Source organism: Salminus brasiliensis, chromosome 10 (assembly GCF_030463535.1).
Source record: "Salminus brasiliensis chromosome 10, fSalBra1.hap2, whole genome shotgun sequence".
In the NCBI taxonomy this organism is placed as follows: domain Eukaryota; kingdom Metazoa; phylum Chordata; class Actinopteri; order Characiformes; family Bryconidae; genus Salminus; species Salminus brasiliensis.
Genome location: NC_132887.1, coordinates 41,455,773 through 41,475,872, shown reverse-complemented (window position 1 = coordinate 41,475,872; position 20,100 = coordinate 41,455,773). Strand labels below are relative to the sequence as shown.

The window sequence follows — 20,100 nt, the reverse complement described above, 5'->3', positions numbered from 1 at the left end:
CCCCCCACACACACACACACACACACACACATATACAGACACACAGTTTACCCACCCACTATCTTAAATCTTATTTCAAATGATTACAGCTCGTCAAACAGAAAGAGGTTCAGTGTGAGCTGAGCTGGAGGGGGTTTCCCTTCAGGAGATCTGTGGGAGACTGTGTGAACAGAAGCTGATACAGTGTCTGGAAGAAACACGGTGAGGTTCTAGATCACAGATGATAGAGAGGTTATAAATATGCCTATATATGGTTGAATGCTCAATCCAGAGGCGGGCCGGTCAGTGGAGCGGCGCGGTTCTGAGAGGCTTGTTTCTGCAGAGGGACACACAGCAGTTTTCTTACACATTTTGAGAAGCTGTGAAACAGCCAGTCCACTGTGGACAGCCCGGAATCGGACAATGCAGGGTCATCTTTTTGGGACAGACTCCCAGCTCCAGCAAAACTCCTGCATGGAAAAACAGCAAGCAGGAGCAGGGACCAGTTTACACTGTTATCAGCCTGCCGTTATCACTGACCACCGCAGTCCAGCAGCTTCCGTACAGAACCGCTGGCAGGACCGGGAGTCTGGCTGGAAATCACTCAGTGTCTGACAGGAGAACCATTTACTCCACATTTAGAACATCTGATATATCAGCCTCCTCCCGATTACAGGAACTCCCTCCCCAGTGCATAAACACAGCAGGCCTGGGGCTCCAGAGCGCAGCTGTAGTGTCTTCACCACCGACCCTCTCGTTTCTGAGAATCCTCATATAAACAGTCTATAAAGGTTCTGTTCAGCACGTTGTGGAACCGTGAATGCAGCACTGAATGTGGAACGTTGGTGCAGAGCGCTGAAGAGGACAGACTCAACAGCCCGAGGAGGAGGAAGATGATGATGGTGGTTATAGTGTAGATAATGAGATAAGCTGGGTTCTGTTTGCTTGTTTTAATATCTAGAACCAGAGTGAGAGAGAGAATAAAGACATTCACCTGAGGTGGTGCTATTTATCACCAGTTCTCTATGATCAGATGAAAGGGGGAACGTTGGGTCTACTGAAATATCCACCTCGCCCACTCGGAACCGGCCAGAGAGCTCCAGAGCTCCAGAGCGCTGCTTTAACCTGGAGACGGATTGTGCAGGTTTCTCAAATCAGCTCTGTGCTTGTTTAAACATGGTAGACTCTCTAATCGGTTAGGCAGTGAGTGTGTGTGAGTGTGTGAGAGTGTGTGTGAGTTCCTCTGATAAACGCAGACAGAAATATTAAGACTGGGTTTTATCACTTTAATAACAAACCCCTCAGCCTCCAGTTCAGACACACAGCAGACCTGACCACACTTCAGTCCAGGGCAAGAATGAGAGAAAGCTAGCACCAGTGATTGACTCTCTATCAGACACGCCTTCTGGCTCTGATTGGTTGTGTTGAATGTGTAGTGAATTCCTGCAGATGGAACTAGGAGCACTAGGGGGGACCAGAGGGGCCTGATCTGACAGAGGACGTGAAGGTGATGTTCTAGAAGAGGGGTCAGCTGCTACTGCTTAATTCTGTTACTGGTTGTTCTCCAGCTCTCTGAAAGATACAGAGAATTAATGAGTTAATATTAATGAGGATTATTAATGAGGACTTTCATAACAGGACAGAACCGGAAGAGCTGCAGCGCTGTGGATAAACAGCGACACCTGGTGGACAGATGGAGTGGTGACCCTGTGCAGGAGGAAACCATAGACATAAAATATATTAGGGTTGAGAAGCTGAGTTCAGGGTGATGAGGGTGATGAGAGACCCGGTTCTGTTCAGACACTGAGAGCGTTTAGTTTAGTGTTGCACACTGAAGCAGAGTAAGGCAGAGGTGATGGAGGTGGGTGGAGAGCTGTGAAAAACTGCTCAGACTGTTTGGTACCGGGTGGTGTTTGAGTTTGGGGAGAAAAATGACCGAATCAATCACAGCACGGGCTGATCAGATCTGACCTTCAGCAAACCGCCGTCCCTCACCACCATCCCTCACCACTGGGAGGATCTTGTGGTCCACTGTGTGAAAAGCTGCGGAGAGGTCGAGGAGGATCAGAACCGAGGACAGTCTGGCAGCTTTAGCTGCATGGAGCTTCTCTGTAACTGCAGTGAGAGCAGTTTCAGTAGAGTGTGCAGCTTTGAAGCCAGACTGGTTAGGGTCCTGAAGATTGTTCAGAGTGAGAAAGAGAGACAGCTGGTTGTAGACGGAGCGTTCGAGAATCTTTGAGAGGAAAGAGAGAAGAGAGATGGGTCTGTAGGTGCCGATGTCCAAGCTGTCCAGAGTTGGTTTCTTTAGGATGGGCACGACTCTGGCAGACTTGAAGGCCGATGGTACCTGACCTGACGTTTGTCACCAGCTTTATTGATTATTAATAACCTGTAATATCACACACCTACACTCAAACTGCATCCGCAGAACATGCAGAACTAACCGGTTCTTCATCCTCCATCCAGCGCTGAAGATCCTCCACAGTGCTCCTCCTCCTCCTCCTCTTCCTCTTCATCAGCTCTCAGTCCTGCACTACACACATACACTCCATACTCATCCGCTCTCCCACTACACAGACCGTGTGTGTGTGTGTGTGTGTGTGTGTGTGTGTGTGTGTCTCAGGTCTCGCTAACCAAAACAAAGCCGGTCATGTGATCAGAGCTGAACAGGAAGTCTGATCAGTTCAGGTGCAGTTTTCAGAAGAGGTTCAGTTTCTCCACAACATGTAAGAAGCTTCTCTTTCTGATTGATTGCTTGATTGATTGATTGATTGATTGATTACTGTCGGAGTCTGGTGGAGCTGTGACCTGTAGAATTCTAGAGTTATTGAGTCAGCTGTTCAACTCCAGCCCAGTTTAAACTCAGTAAGAATGATGCACTGGAGTTTACTGGGGTTTACTGGGGTTTACTGGAGTTTACTGGGGTTTACTGGGGTTTACTGGAGTTTACTGGGGTTTACTGGAGTTTACTGGGGTTTACTGGGGTTTACTGGAGTTTACTGGAGTTTACTGGGGTTTACTGGAGTCTACTGGGGTTTACTGTTAAAGGGCAGATTAGCTGACATCCCGCGAGCTTTCACTTTCTGATTCACTGCGCCACGAGCGTTCACTTATACACAGTTCTGGAGATCCCCACTTTCCTAATTATTAATAATTAATCCTGATGACCCCAGCTACCGAAGCTACAGAAGACAACACACTAAATAATAATCATATTAAACTGGATCATATAAACCTGCTGCTTTCCTCAGAGTACTGCCGCAGAGCCCCTGCAGGTGGCGCTCGTCATTCTCGTGACCAAGCTTCAGTTTTATTAGACAGCCCCTCCATTAAAGCCTAAACTGTTCCTGATGAGTCAGTCTGAACTGTTCCAGACAGGAGTTTCTACACACCCTGCATAATCCCACTCTTTCCATGACACAGAGGGTCCTGCTGCAGTTACTGTAGTAATCTGTAGGGTAACCTGCCCAACACCACAGCTGCAGGACCCGTTCACACCAGCTCGGAGCTGCATGGATGTCCTGAACTGTGTTCTTTCAGCAGGGTAGTGCTTCTGTAATCATCTGAAGGTTCCATTAAATTCATGAATTGTATATTTAGTAGATTCAGTACAAAGAGAAACAGTGGATTGTTATTTATGTATTATTAAAGAATTAAAACATTTTTTTCATGTCAGTACTGTTAACTAAAAATCCTGCCCTTAGCTCCAGTCCTACTGGACGCTGTCTGACTTGCTGAGGATGCAGAACATGGTGGTGTGTTGCGTAAAGGCCTGAACCTGAATTAATAAAAGAATGAAATAATCTTCTGCAGGATCTGTGATCGCCATGCTGGCTGCACTGGTTGCCCTACTGTGTGCAGTCTCAGGTGAGTGTGTGTGTGTGTGTTCAGCATTCTGTTAATAACAGATGGACACCGGTCACATCTTCAGCCAGGTTACTGCAATGCTTCCGTGGTTGATGTGTTCTTCACCTTATCACTAGGGGCGCTGTGTAAAGCTGCTACAAGAGCTAATGTGAAGCTGGGGGCTCTGTCACCCTCCCCTGTAAAGACAGCGATCATGCAGAAACACCTGTGAAGCAGCTGGACGTGCAGTGGTGGCTGGGCGAACAGCTGGTCAGTCGACTGGGCCGAGGCCGGATCACCTACGGCACCAGCTACAGAAACAGGGCTGAGCTACCAGCAGGGGGCGCTAGCCATGGAGATTTCTCTCTGACCATCACACACACACAGAACGGAGATAGTGGAGTGTACCGGTGTGTGATCAGGAGGGAGAAGCAGGAGGACACGCTGGGAGAGGTTCGGCTCAGGGTGGAAGGTGAGATGGTTCAAATGCTAACTGTACCCCAAAGATATGGAAGTTACCATACACTGTAGAACACTCCTGTGTGTTCTCTCCCCAGCCCCCCGTTCTCCCAGTGCTGTGTTTGTTAAGGTGGGTGAGGAGGCAGTTCTGCCATGTTTTGGTCGTGTGGACTGGTTGGATTCAGAAGCTGAGCTGGTCCAGTGGAAGAAAGGGAATCAGATGGTTCTGCAGTGGGAGAAAGGTTCTCTGTATGTGGATCCTCAGTTCACAGGCCGGGCAAGGCTGCCTAAAGAGGGAATCCCGCAAGATGACCTCTCTCTTGTGCTGAAGAACACTCTCCATGAAGACCAGGGCCATTACCTGTGCTTCTTTGTGAAGGACCAAAAAATCCAACCTGCTGCACAGGTTAACCTCACTGTGACAGGTAGGTGGGGGTCATGGTGTGGGGTGTTTTTCAGGAGTTGGGTTCGGCTCCTTAGTTCCAGTGAAAGGAACTTTTAATGCTTCAGCAGACAGAGAGATTTTGGTCAGTTTCATGCTCCCAACTTTGCAGGAGTTCGGTGTAAAAGAACTGGACTGGCCTGCACAGAGTTCTGACCTCAGCCCCATAGAACACCTTTGGGATGAATTAGAGCAGAGACTGCGAGCCAGGCCTTCTCGTCCCACATCAGTGTCTGACCTCACAAATGTGCTTTTGGAAGAACGGTCAGAAATTCCCATAAACACTAAACTCCTAAACCTTGTGAAAAGCCTTCCCTGAAGACCCAAAGCTGTTATAGCTGCAGACGGAGACCCGGGATCATATTAAACCCTATGGAAGTTCATATGTGTGTGAAGACAGGCGAGCAAATACTTTAGCAATATAGGGTATGTCCCTCATGAGACAAAGTGGGACAGCAGGGTAGGATTAGCTGAGACAGAATGGGAGGATAGGAGATGGGACAGAGAGGGACTGCATGAGGGGCAGGGTGCGATGGAGTGAGACAGGTTTGTTTCTCACTACTTCTGTGTTTGGTAGATCACCTGACCCGGGTGATGGCGGGGTCTGGCTCCTCGGTGCTCTTCCCTCTCCACACTGCAGCTGCAGTGAGTGTGTGGTTCCTGCCTGATGGAGGGAACGATACTGTACCTGTGTGTGAGGTGGAGGAAGACCAGCTGGAATGTGAAGTTGGTGGTACGGTTCTACACAGTGACTCTCTGGAGCTGGAGAAGCTCTCCTTGTTGGATTCTGGAACGTTCTCAGTGATGGAGAGAGGAAGTCAGCGCACCGTCAGTGTTCTTGTCCTCCAGGTGTTCCCTACAGGTACAGACTCCACTCCAGCTGTAGTGTTTACCCAGTAAAGCCGTCTGTCGGTCTGTCTGTCTAACCCTGTTCTCCTCTGATCTTCAGGTGACTCTGTGGTAAAGGCAGGCTCAGCAGCAGTGGTAATAATAACAGCTGTATTTCTGGGGATTTCTGTGGTCACTGTAGTGATCGCACAGCAACAACAGAGGTGGTGGAGGTGGTGGAGGCGGAGATCTAAAGTCAAAAACCCAGACCACACTGATGCCACCAGCAGTAATCCATCACTAAAAATAAACATTCAATCATCTGCACCATCTTAACACCCATCAGGAAATGTGCAGTTTACTGTTGTAAGTCTTAACAGCTGAAGTGAATCACCCATTTCTTTACAAATGGTTTTTGCAGCTGGACATTGAGGCATCAGTGCCATGCTAATAGCATTATGCTATTCATTCCAATGGGGGGGAAATATAAAAAAGGTGATAAAGGTGATAAAGGTGCACATATTTGTCACTGTACAGTGTACACTGTACAGCGAAATGTGTCCTCCGCATTTAACCCATCTGGTGGTGACACACACTCACACACACACACACGTGTTACGGGCAGTGAGTACACACACACACCCAGAGAGGTGGGCAGCCAACTCCAGCGCCCGGGGAGCAGAGAGGGTAAAGGGCCTTGCTCAAGGGCCCAACAGTGGCAGCTTGCCGAGCCCGGGAATCGAACCCACAACCCTGTTATCGATATCCCGGTGCTCTAACCGCTGAGCCACCACTGCCCCATATGTAGGATAATTCAAGTTCAAAACATCTGTTCACAAGCTGACTATTCCTGATTGACATGTCAGACTTGAAACTGAACAAGTAGGAATAATAATAATAATAATAATAATAATAATAATAATAATAATAATAGTGGGGTGCAGCACTGCACATCATTGTTAATAAAAAGCTGTTTGTCTAGCTGTGAGCACGTTCAGCTGCTCCACACTGAATGTCTGCTTATATTTCAGTCATATCCATGGTTTATGTCTTTGTTGTGTAGATATTGTCTGTGTTGAAAGTTTAATACATTTCCTCGTGTTTCAGCAGATCACTATTTTATATTCCCTCATTACTCGAGCTGGTTCCTGTTAGGTTCTGTATGTGTTGGTCAGGGTGATTTGTATATAAATGAACAGCTTGATCTGACCTGATGTTTTACTGCCTGTAATATTACTGCCTGTGTAATGTAATGTTGACTGATATACCTGCTTTAATATTCACACACATTTCAGTTTTATATGCTCATTTAAATAAACACATTTTACATTCAGATTCAGAAGTTATTTTTATTTCAGTATAAAGTGAAGCTGAATAAAGCTGCTGTTAGCACAGGTTAGCACACCAACACTTTCAGCTGGGGATAGAACATTGTGTTGGGAATATAGGGAATAACTCCCTGAGAAAATAAACAAGCTGGAACTTGAACACGAGCTGGAACCGGACCCAGCAGCCCAGCCATACAGCCCACCACCCCCTCCTTCACACCCTCCTTCACACCTACACTATATGGACAGAAGTGCTGCTCACTGTTTCTTCTGAAATCAAGGTTATTAAAAAGCCACAAGAGAGTGTTAGTGAGGTCATCCTCAACCCCCAACTCACCCCAAACGTACTGGATCCTGCCTGGATGGTTATTTCTGACACGTCCGAGTCGAGTGAGGAGTCATTAGAGAAGAGTTTCAGAAGTCTGTCATTTGAGTGTCCAGCTCTGATATAAACAACTGTATTGTTTAGCGCGCACACACACACACACACACACACACACACACACACACATATATATGCGCACACACACACGCACACTATATTAAGGCTAAAGCAATACTCATCTGCAGAACAGGCAGAGGTCAGGACACAGGCAGGGGTTTAGGACACAGGCAGAGGTCAGGACACAGGTGAATCCTTCACCCAGGTCTCTGAAGCAGCAGGTCGAAACCAGAAGAACCAGAACCCACAAACACAAGCAAGAGAAGCAGTGAAACCAAGAACCCTCCAAACTGAGGAGCTTAAGAGGAGTCCTAATCAGTCCAACCATGACCAGCACCTGTGTGCTGGAGCTGAGTCCTTCCATACTGGAGCACATGAACTGAGCTGACCCACTGAGGCCAGCAGAGGGAGACATTACAATGCATTTAAATGCATCTATAAGTTCTATGTGGAACCTTTATTTAAATTTAATCTGGGGAACGTCTGTCATATTAGAGCTTCATACTGGATATTAATGCTATTAGAGCTTCATATGGGATATGAATGATATTAGAGCTTCATACTGGATATTAATGTTATAAGAGCTTCATACTGGACATTAATGTTATTAGAGCTTCATACTGGATATTAATGCTATTAGAACTTCATACTGGATATTAATGATATTAGAGCTTCATACTGGATATTAATGCTATTAGAACTTCATACTGGATATGAATGATATTAGAGCTTCATACTGGATATTAATGTTATTAGAACTTCATACTGGATATTAATGATATTAGAACTTCATACTGGATATTAATGTTATTAGAACTTCATACTGGATATTAATGTTATTAGAGCTTCATACTGGATGTTAATGTTATTAGAACTTCATACTGGATATTAATGATATTAGAGCTTCATACTGGATATTAATGCTATTAGAACTTCATACTGGATATGAATGATATTAGAGCTTCATACTGGATATTAATGATATTAGAGCTTCATACTGGATATTATTGTTATTAGAACTTCATACTGGATATTAATGATATTAGAACTTCATACTGGATATTAATGTTATTAGAACTTCATACTGGATATGAATGTTATTAGAGCTTCATACTGGATATTAATGATATTAGAACTTCATACTGGATATTAATGTAATTAGAGATCCATACTGGATATTAATGTTATTAGAGCTTCATACTGGATATTAATGTTATTAGAGCTTCATATTGGATATTAATGATATTAGAACTTCATACTGGATATTAATGATATTAGAGCTTCATACTGGATATTAATGTTATTAGAACTTCATACTGGATATTAATGTTATTAGAGCTTCATACTGGATATTAATGATATTAGAACTTCATACTGGATATTAATGTTATTAGAGCTTCATACTGGATATTAATGTTATTAGAACTTCAATACATTAGTACAGTACAGGTGGTCACTAGAGTATGGGATATTATATTATTGATATATGGTTACTATGGTATTTCTCATCGTTGCTAGGGATTGACAGGTGGTTGTTAAGACAAAATTCTAACTTTTTACTTTTTGGATTTTTACTGTCTGGACCTGGATTTTCCATCAGCTCACATCAACAGTCTGAACAGGGGTGAACATTTACTTTTGCACTTTATTATTATTATTATTATTGTTGTTGTTGTTGTTGTTGTTGTTGCTGTTAATATTATTATTGTTGTTGTTGTTGTTGTTATTTATTTTATATGATCTGTATCATTGTTGGACTGAAGACTCCAGTGTGTATTTTGGGCCAATGGACAGTGAGAATCCTTGTCCCTGGCTCCACCCCCTCAGTGTGTGTGTGTGTGTATGTGTGTGTGTGTGTGTGTGTGTGTATACCCCCTCTCAGTGAGAGTTTCCTTCAGTGTGAGAGTGTACAGGTTTCGAGCAGCAGAGTGTGAGCAGTGTGAGCTGCTGTGTGTGTACACTGTGCAGTGTGTGTGTGTGTGTGTGCAGTATGCTGCTGGTGAAGTTTGTGTGTGCGGTTCTGACCCGCGCTCTGTTCCTGCTGCTGGCTCTGCTGGCAGTGTGGAGAGTGTGCTGGACGAAGAATGACCGCTGGTACTGGCTGCTGACCGCCCTGTACATCCCGCTCCTGCTGGAGACCATCATCACCCTCAAACGCCGGAAAGGACATGAGTACAAGTGGTGAGAACCCTAAACACACACACACACACACACACAGTGGTACAGTGTTAACCCTTTAAACCTGTGTTTCTGTAACTGAGGTTCTAACACAGCCAGTCTGCGCGGTTCTCCGGGTTCTAACTGAATAACACGGCTGGACTTTACGAGGTTAAACACGTTTAGTGTTAGAACATCAGACAGGAAGTGAACTTTAGAACCGGTTCTCTGTGCCATAAAGCTGTACTGTGACGGAGTTAAGAACCACAGTGGTCTAGATCTTCCTGCACTGGAGAAGCTCTGTTCAGCAGGCTGAGCAGTCATGTGTTCTTTATCTGGTTGAAGGGTTCTTCACACTGGTGGAAAATGCTGTAGATGGTTCTCTGTAGAAGCTAAAAATGTTAAAATGGTTCTCACAGTTCTTAAATAACCCCTTTCAACAGCCTAGAGCATACACTCTTACAAAGGGGTTCTTGATTCTATATAGAACCATTAAAAACTAAAAGAACCACAGTGGTCTGCGTTCTGGTGGGAAACCTTCTATAGATGGTTCTATGAAGCACTACACTCTGTTTAAGGGTTCTTTAGGAAGGACGGTGGTTCTAGAAGAATAACAAATCAAAGAACCTTGAACCTTTGGATGCTGGAATGGTTCTTCCTATACACAACCTCTTCTATACGGTTCTTTAGGAACCCCCTTTCTCTTTCTGTAAATCACCAAAACGAGTTTCACTATTATTAAAGAACACACACACACACACACACACACACACACACACACACACACAGATGTGTGTGTTAACTCAGTTCAGGCTTAAATAGTGTCGGTGTGTGTTCAAAAGCAGATGTACTGTTACAGCACGGTCCGGTCCGGTCCAGTTTGCTCCGGTTCAGGATGTTTACTGAGATGTTAAGATCAGAAGCAGGAGCTGCTGTAGTTTAGCATAGTTCATCTTCTGTAGTGGAGTTTAGTGGAGTTCAGGGGAGTTTAGTGGAGTTTAGTGGAGTTCAGGGTAGTTTAGTGGAGTTTAGTGGAGTTTAGTGGAGTTCAGGGGAGTTCAAGGGAGTTTAATGGAGTTTAGTGGAGTTCAGGGGAGTTTAATGGAGTTTAGTGGAGTTTAGTGGAGTTCAGGGGAGTTCAGGGGAGTTTAATGGAGTTTAATGGAGTTTAGTGGAGTTCAGGGGAGTTCAAGGGAGTTTAATGGAGTTTAGTGGAGTTCAGGGGAGTTTAATGGAGTTTAGTAGAGTTCAGGGGAGTTCAGGGGAGTTCAAGGGAGTTTAATGGAGTTTAGTGGAGTTCAGGGGAGTTTAATGGAGTTTAGTGGAGTTTAGTGGAGTTCAGGGGAGTTTAATGGAGTTTAATGGAGTTTAGTGGAGTTCAGGGGAGTTCAAGGGAGTTTAATGGAGTTTAGTGGAGTTCAGGGGAGTTTAATGGAGTTTAGTGGAGTTTAGTGGAGTTCAGGGGAGTTCAAGGGAGTTTAATGGAGTTTAGTGGAGTTCAGGGGAGTTTAATGGAGTTTAGTAGAGTTCAGGGGAGTTCAGGGGAGTTTAATGGAGTTTAGTAGAGTTTAGTGGAGTTTAGTGGAGTTCAGGGGAGTTTAGTGGAGTTCAGGGGAGTTTAATGGAGTTTAGTGGAGTCCAGGGGAGTTTAGGGGAGTTTAATGGAGTTTAGTGGAGTTCAGGGGAGTTTAGGGGAGTTTAATGGAGTTTAGTGGAGTTCAGGGGAGTTTAGGGGAGTTTAATGGAGTTTAGTGGAGTTCAGGGGAGTTTAGGGGAGTTTAATGTAGTTTAGTGGAGTCCAGGGGAGTTTAATGGAGTTTAGTGGAGTTCAGGGGAGTTTAGGGGAGTTTAATGGAGTTTAGTGGAGTTCAGGGGAGTTTAGGGGAGTTTAATGTAGTTTAGTGGAGTTCAGGGGAGTTTAGTGGAGACACATTCCCATCTTTTAAACTCCACCCTCCCCCACCCTACGCATTCTCCACCCCCACATCCTGCTGGCATTGTTGGGGCTCAGTGAGGGAGTGTGTGTGTAAACTCATCTAGAAGCTCTGTTACTTTACTCAGTGTCACTAAGCATGTGTGTGTGTGTGTGTGTTTGTGTGTGTGTAGGTTTTCTCCAGCTATCCTCTTCTTCCTCATCAGTATTATTCCCTCCATCTGGATTCTGGAGCTTCAACACAGAGACAACAAATCCAGCGTCCCACAGGTCACACACACACACACACACACACACACACACACACGCAGACTTACAAAACATCACATACTCCACCTATACCTTATACACCATGTAAACCCCCTTTACAGCCATCTAAACTGCCTACACATCCCCATCCCCATCCCTACATCCCCATCCCTACAACCCCATCCCCATCCCTTCAACCCCATCCCCATCCCTACATCCCCATCCCTACAACCCCATCCCCATCCCTACAACCCCATCCCCATCCCTACATCCCCATCCCTACAACCCCATCCCCATCCCTACAACCCTACATCCCCATCCCTATCCCCATCCCTACATCCCTACATCCCCATCCCCATCCCTACATCCCCATCCCCATCCCTACAACCCCATCCCCATCCCTACATCCCCATCCCCATCCCTACAACCCCATCCCCATCCCTACATCCCCATCCTTACAACCCCATCCCCATCCCTACATCCCTACATCCCCATCCCTATCCCCATCCCTACATCCCCATCCCTACAACCCCATCCCCATCCCTACATCCCCATCCCTACATCCCCATCCCTACAACCCCATCCCTACATCCCCATCCCTATCCCTACATCCCCATCCCTACATCCCCATCCCTATCCCTATCCCCATCCCTACATCCCCATCCCCATCCCTACATCCCCATCCCTACATCCCCATCCCCATCCCTACATCCCCATCCCTACATCCCCATCCCCATCCCTACATCCCCATCCCTATCCCTATTCTCATCCCTACATCCCCATCCCCATCCCTACATTCCCATCCCTACATCCCCATCCCTACATCCCTACATCCCCATCCCTACATCCCTACATCCCCACATCCCCATCCCTACATCCCCATCCCCATCCCCATCCCCATCCCTACGTCCCCATCCCCATCCCTACATCCCCATCACCATCCCTACACCCCATCCTTACATCCCCATCCCCATCCCTACATTCTCATCCCTACATCCCTATCCCCATCCCTACTTCCCCATCACCATCCCTATCCCCATCCCTACTTCCCCATCACCATCCCTACATCCCCATCCCTACATCCCCATCACCATCCCTATCCCCATCCCTACTTCCCCATCACCATCCCTACATCCCCATCCCTACATCCCCATCTACAACATCTACGTGGTCTACACCACCTGCACCACCTACACTGCCTATACACTCTAAGGGTAAGAAGGGCTTCTCTGTGTTACAGTGTAAGAAGCTAGACTCATGGAACAACGTGCGGAGTGTGGTGGAGTCCTTTAACGGCACGCTGCGGAACCACACACTGAAGGTACTCAGACTTCCATTACTCGTTAGCATCGTCGGAATGGTGGTGGTCAGTTAATTCAGCACTGATGGTGTTAAATCACACTGATGGTGTTAATTCAGCACTGATGGTGTTAATTCACACTGATGGTGTTAATTCACACTGATGGTGTTAATTCAGCACTGATGGTGTTAAATCACACTGATGGTGTTAAATCAGCACTGATGGTGTTAATTCAGCACTGATGGTGTTAAATCACACTGATGGTGTTAAATCACACTGATGGTGTTAATTCAGCACTGATGGTGTTTATTCACACTGATGGTGTTAAATCACACTGATGGTGTTAATTCACACTGATGGTGTTAATTCAGCACTGATGGTGTTAAATCACACTGATGGTGTTAGTTCACACTGATGGTGTTAAATCACACTGATGGTGTTAGTTCACACTGATGGTGTTAAATCACACTGATGGTGTTAATTCAGCACTGATGGTGTTAATTCAGCACTGATAGTGTTAAATCACACTGATGGTGTTAATTCAGCACTGATGGTGTTAAATCACACTGATGGTGTTAGTTCACACTGATGGTGTTAATTCAGCACTGATGGTGTTAATTCAGAACTGATGGTGTGAAATCACACTGATGGTGTTAAATTCAGCACTGATGGTGTTAATTCACACTGATGGTGTTAATTCAGCACTGATGGTGTTAAAACAGCACTGATGGTGTTACATCACACTGATGGTGTTAATTCAGCACTGATGGTGTTAAATCACATTGATGGTGTTAATTCACACTGATGGTGTTAATTCAGCACTGATGGTGTTAAATCAGCACTGATGGTGTTAGTTCACACTGATGGTGTTAATTCAGCACTGATGGTGTTAGTTCACACTGATGGTGTTAATTCAGCACTGATGGTGTTAATTCACACTGATGGTGTTAATTCAGCACTGATGGTGTTAGTTCACACTGATGGTGTTAAATCAGCACTGATGGTGTTAGTTCACACTGATGGTGTTAATTCAGCACTGATGGTGTTAGTTCACACTGATGGTGTTAATTCAGCACTGATGGTGTTAATTCACACTGATGGTGTTAATTCAGCACTGATGGTGTTAAATCAGCACTGATGGTGTTAATTCACACTGATGGTGTTAAATCAGCACTGATGGTGTTAAATCAGCACTGATGGTGTTAAATCACACTGATGGTGTTAATTCACACTGATGGTGTTAAATCAGCACTGATGGTGTTAATTCAGCACTGATGGTGTTAAATCACACTGATGGTGTTAGTTCACACTGATGGTGTTAATTCAGCACTGATGGTGTTAAATCAGCACTGATGGTGTTAAATCACACTGATGGTGTTAATTCAGCACTGATGGTGTTAGTTCACACTGATGGTGTTAATTCAGCACTGATGGTGTTAATTCACACTGATGGTGTTAATTCAGCACTGATGGTGTTAAATCAGCACTGATGGTGTTAAATCAGCACTGATGGTGTTAATTCACACTGATGGTGTTAAATCAGCACTGATGGTGTTAATTCAGCACTGATGGTGTTAATTCACACTGATGGTGTTAAATCAGCACTGATGGTGTTAATTCAGCACTGATGGTGTTAAATCACATTGATGGTGTTAATTCACACTGATGGTGTTAATTCAGCACTGATGGTGTTAAATCACATTGATGGTGTTAATAAGCAGGGCTGTCTGTGGGTTATTACATATTAGTAACGTGTTAACATGATTTCTGACCAACACTCGGCAAACTGACTCCAAGCCTCCAGGTCAGTGTGAGCAGACCGGCTGTGCACAGCGTTTTGTTTGGATGTGTAGTTTAAGTGCCTTTATTATGCTGCTCTCTTGTTTGATTTTGCTGCTGTAAAAACTGACTTTTCCCGTGGGATAAATAAAGTGATCTATCTATCTATCTGCATAGCAGCGATAAAATGATCAGTGTAAAACGAGACTCTGGCGACCACCTGGAACATCATAACAACCACCATCAATCCATAGCAACCTGCAGAAATACCATAGTAACCATATATTAATAATCTAATATTCCATACTCCAGTGACCACCTGGAACACCACAACAGCCTTCTAGTAAATCCATATTATCCTCTAGAGATACTATAGCACCCACAGCCAATACCACAGCGACCACATAGTAACACCACACCATCCACCCAGAAAGAACTTAGGATTCAGAACTTAGGAGTGCTGAGCTCAGAGCAGAGTGCAGAAAAGCCTCCAACTGACTCCGTAACTGCAGCAGAGCTCCAGACCTGCTGCTGCTGCTGGTAGAGCTGCAGAGGGGGACCAGCTCCAGAGGTCAGAAAAGCTCCTGTAGGTGGAATGTGTAGGTGTCCCAATACTTTTGTCCTTATAGTGTATGTCATTTGGCCAGCATTGGCCAAACTTTTGCACAAGACTCTTTTTGTATATATATTTGTGTGTGTGTGTGTGTGTTACAGAATATAGAGAGCCTCCTTTCCACTGTGTGTGCGAACGACTGGATTCTTGCCCTTCATCAGGTCCTGCTCATCCTCCTCATCCTGGGCAAGTGGCTCCTCCCCCTTGGGGGTGGGGTGACACGAGACGAACTGTCTCAGCTTCTGCTGATTTTCGTGGGTACAGCTGCTGACATCCTGGAATTCACCAGCGAGACGCTGTCTGATGTGAAGTGGGTATTTCTTCAATCACTGAAGAGCTGCTTCCTCCCTGACAGCTCGGCTGTGTCCCAAACCGAGCGCCTCCCAGCGCTCACTCAGCGCACACTCTGCTCAGCGCAGTCACACATTGGTGAATGTAAAGGGGTGTAGTCAAGTCAAGTCAAGTCAGATTTATTTGTATAGCGCTTTGCACAACTGTTGTCGTCACAAAGCAGCTTTACATAATTAGTACTTAATAAAGGACAGAGACAGAGAAGAAAGAAGGAATAACATGAAGGGTCAAAGACCCCCGTGAGCAAGCCAACGGCGACAGTGGACAGTGTAGTGGGTTCACATCTGGATTAATGATGGGAAAGTGTAGTGCACTCTCATCAGGGGGGTGGAGATTAGATCTGTGAGGTCTCCAGGCGCTGTTTGCTGACCTGACCAGTGGTCTAAACGCCTTTACACACTGAATGTGGTCTGAGATTTATCCAGTCAGGCGTCAATAGTTCAGTATAAACATGTGTAACTGATGGTGTCGCTCAACCCAAACCCATCCTCCACACGCAGAACCGGGACATCCCCATCTCCAGCTGTCCGAGCAGTTGGAACAAAATGCTGGGCTGAACGTTTGGCAAACTGAGCTGCTTTCAGATGCAAATCAGGAGACAGATCTGTCGCTTGCCCAGCTCAGATGAGTTTGTGTGGACCTTAAACACCATGGGGGGAAGTGGAGGGGTAAACCTCACACCTCAGTGCAGATCTCTGCAGTTTAATGGAGCAGCAGCAGCAGAGCTGCAGTGAGGATCTGGGCAGGAGAGCAGGGTAACACCTGCCTACAGGAGCCGTTCAGCTCATACCTGAGGAGAACTGTTCCCATAGCAATGACTTGTCTTGTTTAGTGACCCCTTCAAAACCATGCGGCATACCATAGCAACCACCTAGTAACACTCTAGCAAACAACCGCTCAGAGCACTATAGCATCTGCCTAGCAACTACATAGCAACCACCTCAGACGCAACAGCATCTGCCTGGCTCTCAAAACCACAATTCATTTTTCTGTAGGGTATCCTCACTGAACCTTAACCCATGTGTTCTTTCAGTGTGTACAACTGCACACCCAGCCCTGCTCCAGTGTGTGTGTGTGTGTGTGTGTGTGTGTTACAGGGAGAACAGTCCTCAGCTGGTGTATATAATCCTGGCAGTGTGGACGTGGAGCATGCTGCAGTTTCCTCTGCACCTGGCAGGTGAACTGAACACAGTTCCTCCACTGCTCCACAGCTCAATGCTGGGGGGCTTTATACCCCTCTAGCCCACGCCTGGCATTATTAGGCAGCATGGTGCCAATAGGGTCATGATGATGATCTGCTCCAGAGGGTCCTATTCTATTGGCAATACTTCTTCTCTACAGGGACTAGAAGTGCAGTGTATTTAGCTATCAGTCACCATATATTTAACCTTGTTCACACTCACCTGTAAGGACTATGGTAACTGATCTGGTCTGTGTGTGTGTGCGTGTCTCAGTGGTGACGTCCCGGCCGGGCGAGTCAGACGTGGAGGAGGAGAAAGGCTGCTGCAGGAACGTTCTGATGGAGAGACACAGCACAGACATCTGGAACATTGTGGAGAGCCTGTTCATCCAGGACGGGCCATTCCTCATCGTCCGCCTGACCGTCATCACCTACTTCGAGGTGTTCCACCAGATGCTCGTGTTCTTCGCCATCAAGAACTTTCTGGTGGTCATTCTGAACCTCTACAGACTGGTGGTGATCTGCCTGGACGTCAGGCCTTCTTCCGAACACTCCTCTCACACACCCTGACGGAGGGAAAGACGAGGTCCAGCACGTCAAGGGCCGTGTACAGTTCTCCCAGAGCCTCAGATCACCCACAAGCAGTGATGAGGCACATGGCTTTGGTGCTAACTGGTGGGATAGGCTTCCATTACCTGTTCAGCTTTGTAGCTACAGTGCTAATTGGTTTGGTATAACCTGTACGCTCCTGGTCACTTTATCAGAAACCCCTCCCCTGTAGCTCCAACTTGCTGGTGTTCAGTTCAGTAGCTCATCATCAGGGGTCAGTTTGACACAGCTGCTTCTGTCCAAATATTCTGGGCTGGTGGGCCCACTCTTAGCCTAGCAGTGACACTTGAGTGTGTTAAGACCTCAGGAACACTGCTGTGCCTCATACACTCACACCAGCTCCACACAGACCACCATGAACACTAAAATATCAGTGTCACCACTGTCCTGAGAACAGGCCAGAAACTGGGAAGTGATGAATGGGGTAGAGGGGCAGTCTGTACCTGTACATCTGAGCAGTGGAGCTATGAGGGAGGAGGAGCCACAGGTCTGAGAGTGAGTATGTTTTAGGGGTCTGAGCACTAAACAGTGAGGGAGAACTGCAAAATAAAAATCCAGGGCTGAATTGGTCTGATTCAGTGTGTAAAGGCCTTTAAACCGCTGCTCAGAGATCAGTAGGAGCCGTTACAGCAGCATAAGCAGACGTGATGACAGTGAACTGAAGTGCTTGGACCCCACATATTGCCATTTATGGCTGGTTTTCCAGTTGTAAGGTTCTATGTGTGTGTGTGCTTTTGTAATGCAGTGTGTTATCATTCCAGTTGATTCTGTGAAAACTACTAACCCGGAGGCTACTTCACACACTCTGTCACACACACACAGAACATGTAAAGGGTTAACTCCCTCACATATGACCCAGTGTGATAAGAGAGAGAGAGGGTGTGTGTGTGTTTACAGTTCAGCCATCTCTGCCTCCAGCGTGTACATACTAAAGTAAACATGTTTGTTTTCAGCAGCAGTGTTGATGTCCACTTTCTCTGTTGTGTGTACAGGTGTGTGTGTATGTGTGTGTGAAGAGTTATCTGTCTGAAGCTCTAATAAAAGCTCCTCACAGAAAGTTCTTCACCTAATGGTGATGAAGACGCTGCCTGATGCCTGAGATACGGTTCTACCAGAGTTCTGAGAAGAGTTCGGCTCTAGAACCTGCTTTTAGAACCAGATCATTAAAATGGTGGAGGGATACATGCTGCAGGGTGTAGTGCAGCTACAGAAAGTAGTCCCTAAAGAAAACTGCATTAGATGAGATTCTCTATTCACTATTTTACCTTCATCATCATCATCATCATCATTCCATAATGACAACACTCAGAAGACTCGTGTAGCTGCACTGGTGGGTTTGGATTCACCTCCACTGTAAACACAGCATCCAAAACAGAAACTCCATCAGCATGAGTGAGTGACACTGATACGACTTAGTGAGTAGAACCCGTCGGTCCAGCAGCAGCTGGGTTTACAGACAGAGTACAGAGAGCAATGGATTCCTATGGTTTTGACTGAGTAACTGACAAACAGCAGCAGCAGCAGTGTGAAGTGCAGACTGTGTGTGTGTGATGACTGGTCACTGTGTACTCCTGTTAATTAAAAAAAACAAAAAAACAAAAAACCCACACCACCTATATTTAGCTGCACATGCTGACACAATGAAGGAACACACACCCAGTGAGAGAGGCACATACATACAACCCCCCGAATCCCGACAGAGGAAGTGACACACTGAAGAGCACTTTCACCCCGTCAGTTCCCCCCCCAGTGTGGCCGGTCCATAAACATTCTGGAATTTGGATCCGCCCTTAATCAATCCCTAAGGTGAACACACACACACTCAGGGCTCAGCAGTGGCAGATCATCACCAGTGTTCTGACTAATGAGCCACCGCCCCTAAACTAAAAGAACCAAGCTCTAATGCTAAACAACTTCCAGAATTATCTTCTGTTCTGTGTAGATCTGAATTAAACCTGTGTAGAAAGGAATCAGACACTATGAAACTGAATCACTACTGTGTGGAACTGAATCACTACTGTGTGGAACTGAATATCTGCTGTGTGGAACTAAATCAGAACTGTGTGGAATTATATCATTGCTGTCATTTAAGCTGATATTAAATCTAAGACGTGTTTCCCAGAACCAGAGCAGTTCTCTTCATCATCCCGAGCTTAGTGTCTGTAATGAGGGCAGAGTGCGGCTCCATGTGAAGAGAACACAAAGGGGTTTGTGTGTGAGTACAGAGCTAAACTGTGCGGACAGTGCAGTACTGTGTTCAGCTCATGAATAAATCCTTAACAAAGTCGTATGGGGAGAATTCATTTCTCCCTGTTAGTACGGCCATCTACAGAACATCCCCAGACTTTGGAACTCTGTCTTTAGTGTCTCCATTTAAAACACACACACAGCTGTTAAATCCAATAAAAACGTATCAGCCCAGCACCAATCTGCTCGTCCAGTGAAGGCCAGAAAAGCCCTACAGATCTTTCGGCACCACGATACAGATATGACACTTTTATACAGTACTCAGTATTTTAACACAGTCAACAAGAAGCCTCTTCAAGAGCCGTTCTCAGTCTGGCCCTAAGAGACCCAGACAGCCAAGACTTACAGCTTTCAACTC

At 45.8% G+C, this 20,100-nt stretch overlaps 2 protein-coding genes across 2 annotated transcripts; both read left to right on the top strand.

The window, feature by feature from the left end:
- Positions 1–2,589: 2,589 nt before the first annotated feature.
- Positions 2,590–6,889, top strand: LOC140564579 (uncharacterized). Its single transcript, XM_072690173.1, has 6 exons — positions 2,590–2,705; positions 3,793–3,846; positions 3,963–4,297; positions 4,383–4,709; positions 5,304–5,588; positions 5,676–6,889. Exons 4-6 carry the CDS (start codon positions 4,505–4,507, stop codon positions 5,888–5,890), a joined length of 705 nt encoding a protein of 234 aa, XP_072546274.1. The 5' UTR covers positions 2,590–2,705; positions 3,793–3,846; positions 3,963–4,297; positions 4,383–4,504; the 3' UTR covers positions 5,891–6,889.
- A 2,345-nt stretch (positions 6,890–9,234) lies between these two features.
- Positions 9,235–18,450, top strand: tmem26a (transmembrane protein 26a). Its single transcript, XM_072690170.1, has 6 exons — positions 9,235–9,505; positions 11,588–11,684; positions 12,904–12,984; positions 15,457–15,665; positions 16,804–16,883; positions 17,161–18,450. The coding sequence occupies exons 1-6, from the start codon at positions 9,315–9,317 to the stop codon at positions 17,454–17,456; spliced, it is 954 nt and encodes a 317-aa protein (XP_072546271.1). The 5' UTR covers positions 9,235–9,314; the 3' UTR covers positions 17,457–18,450.
- The last annotated feature ends 1,650 nt before the right edge of the window (positions 18,451–20,100 follow it).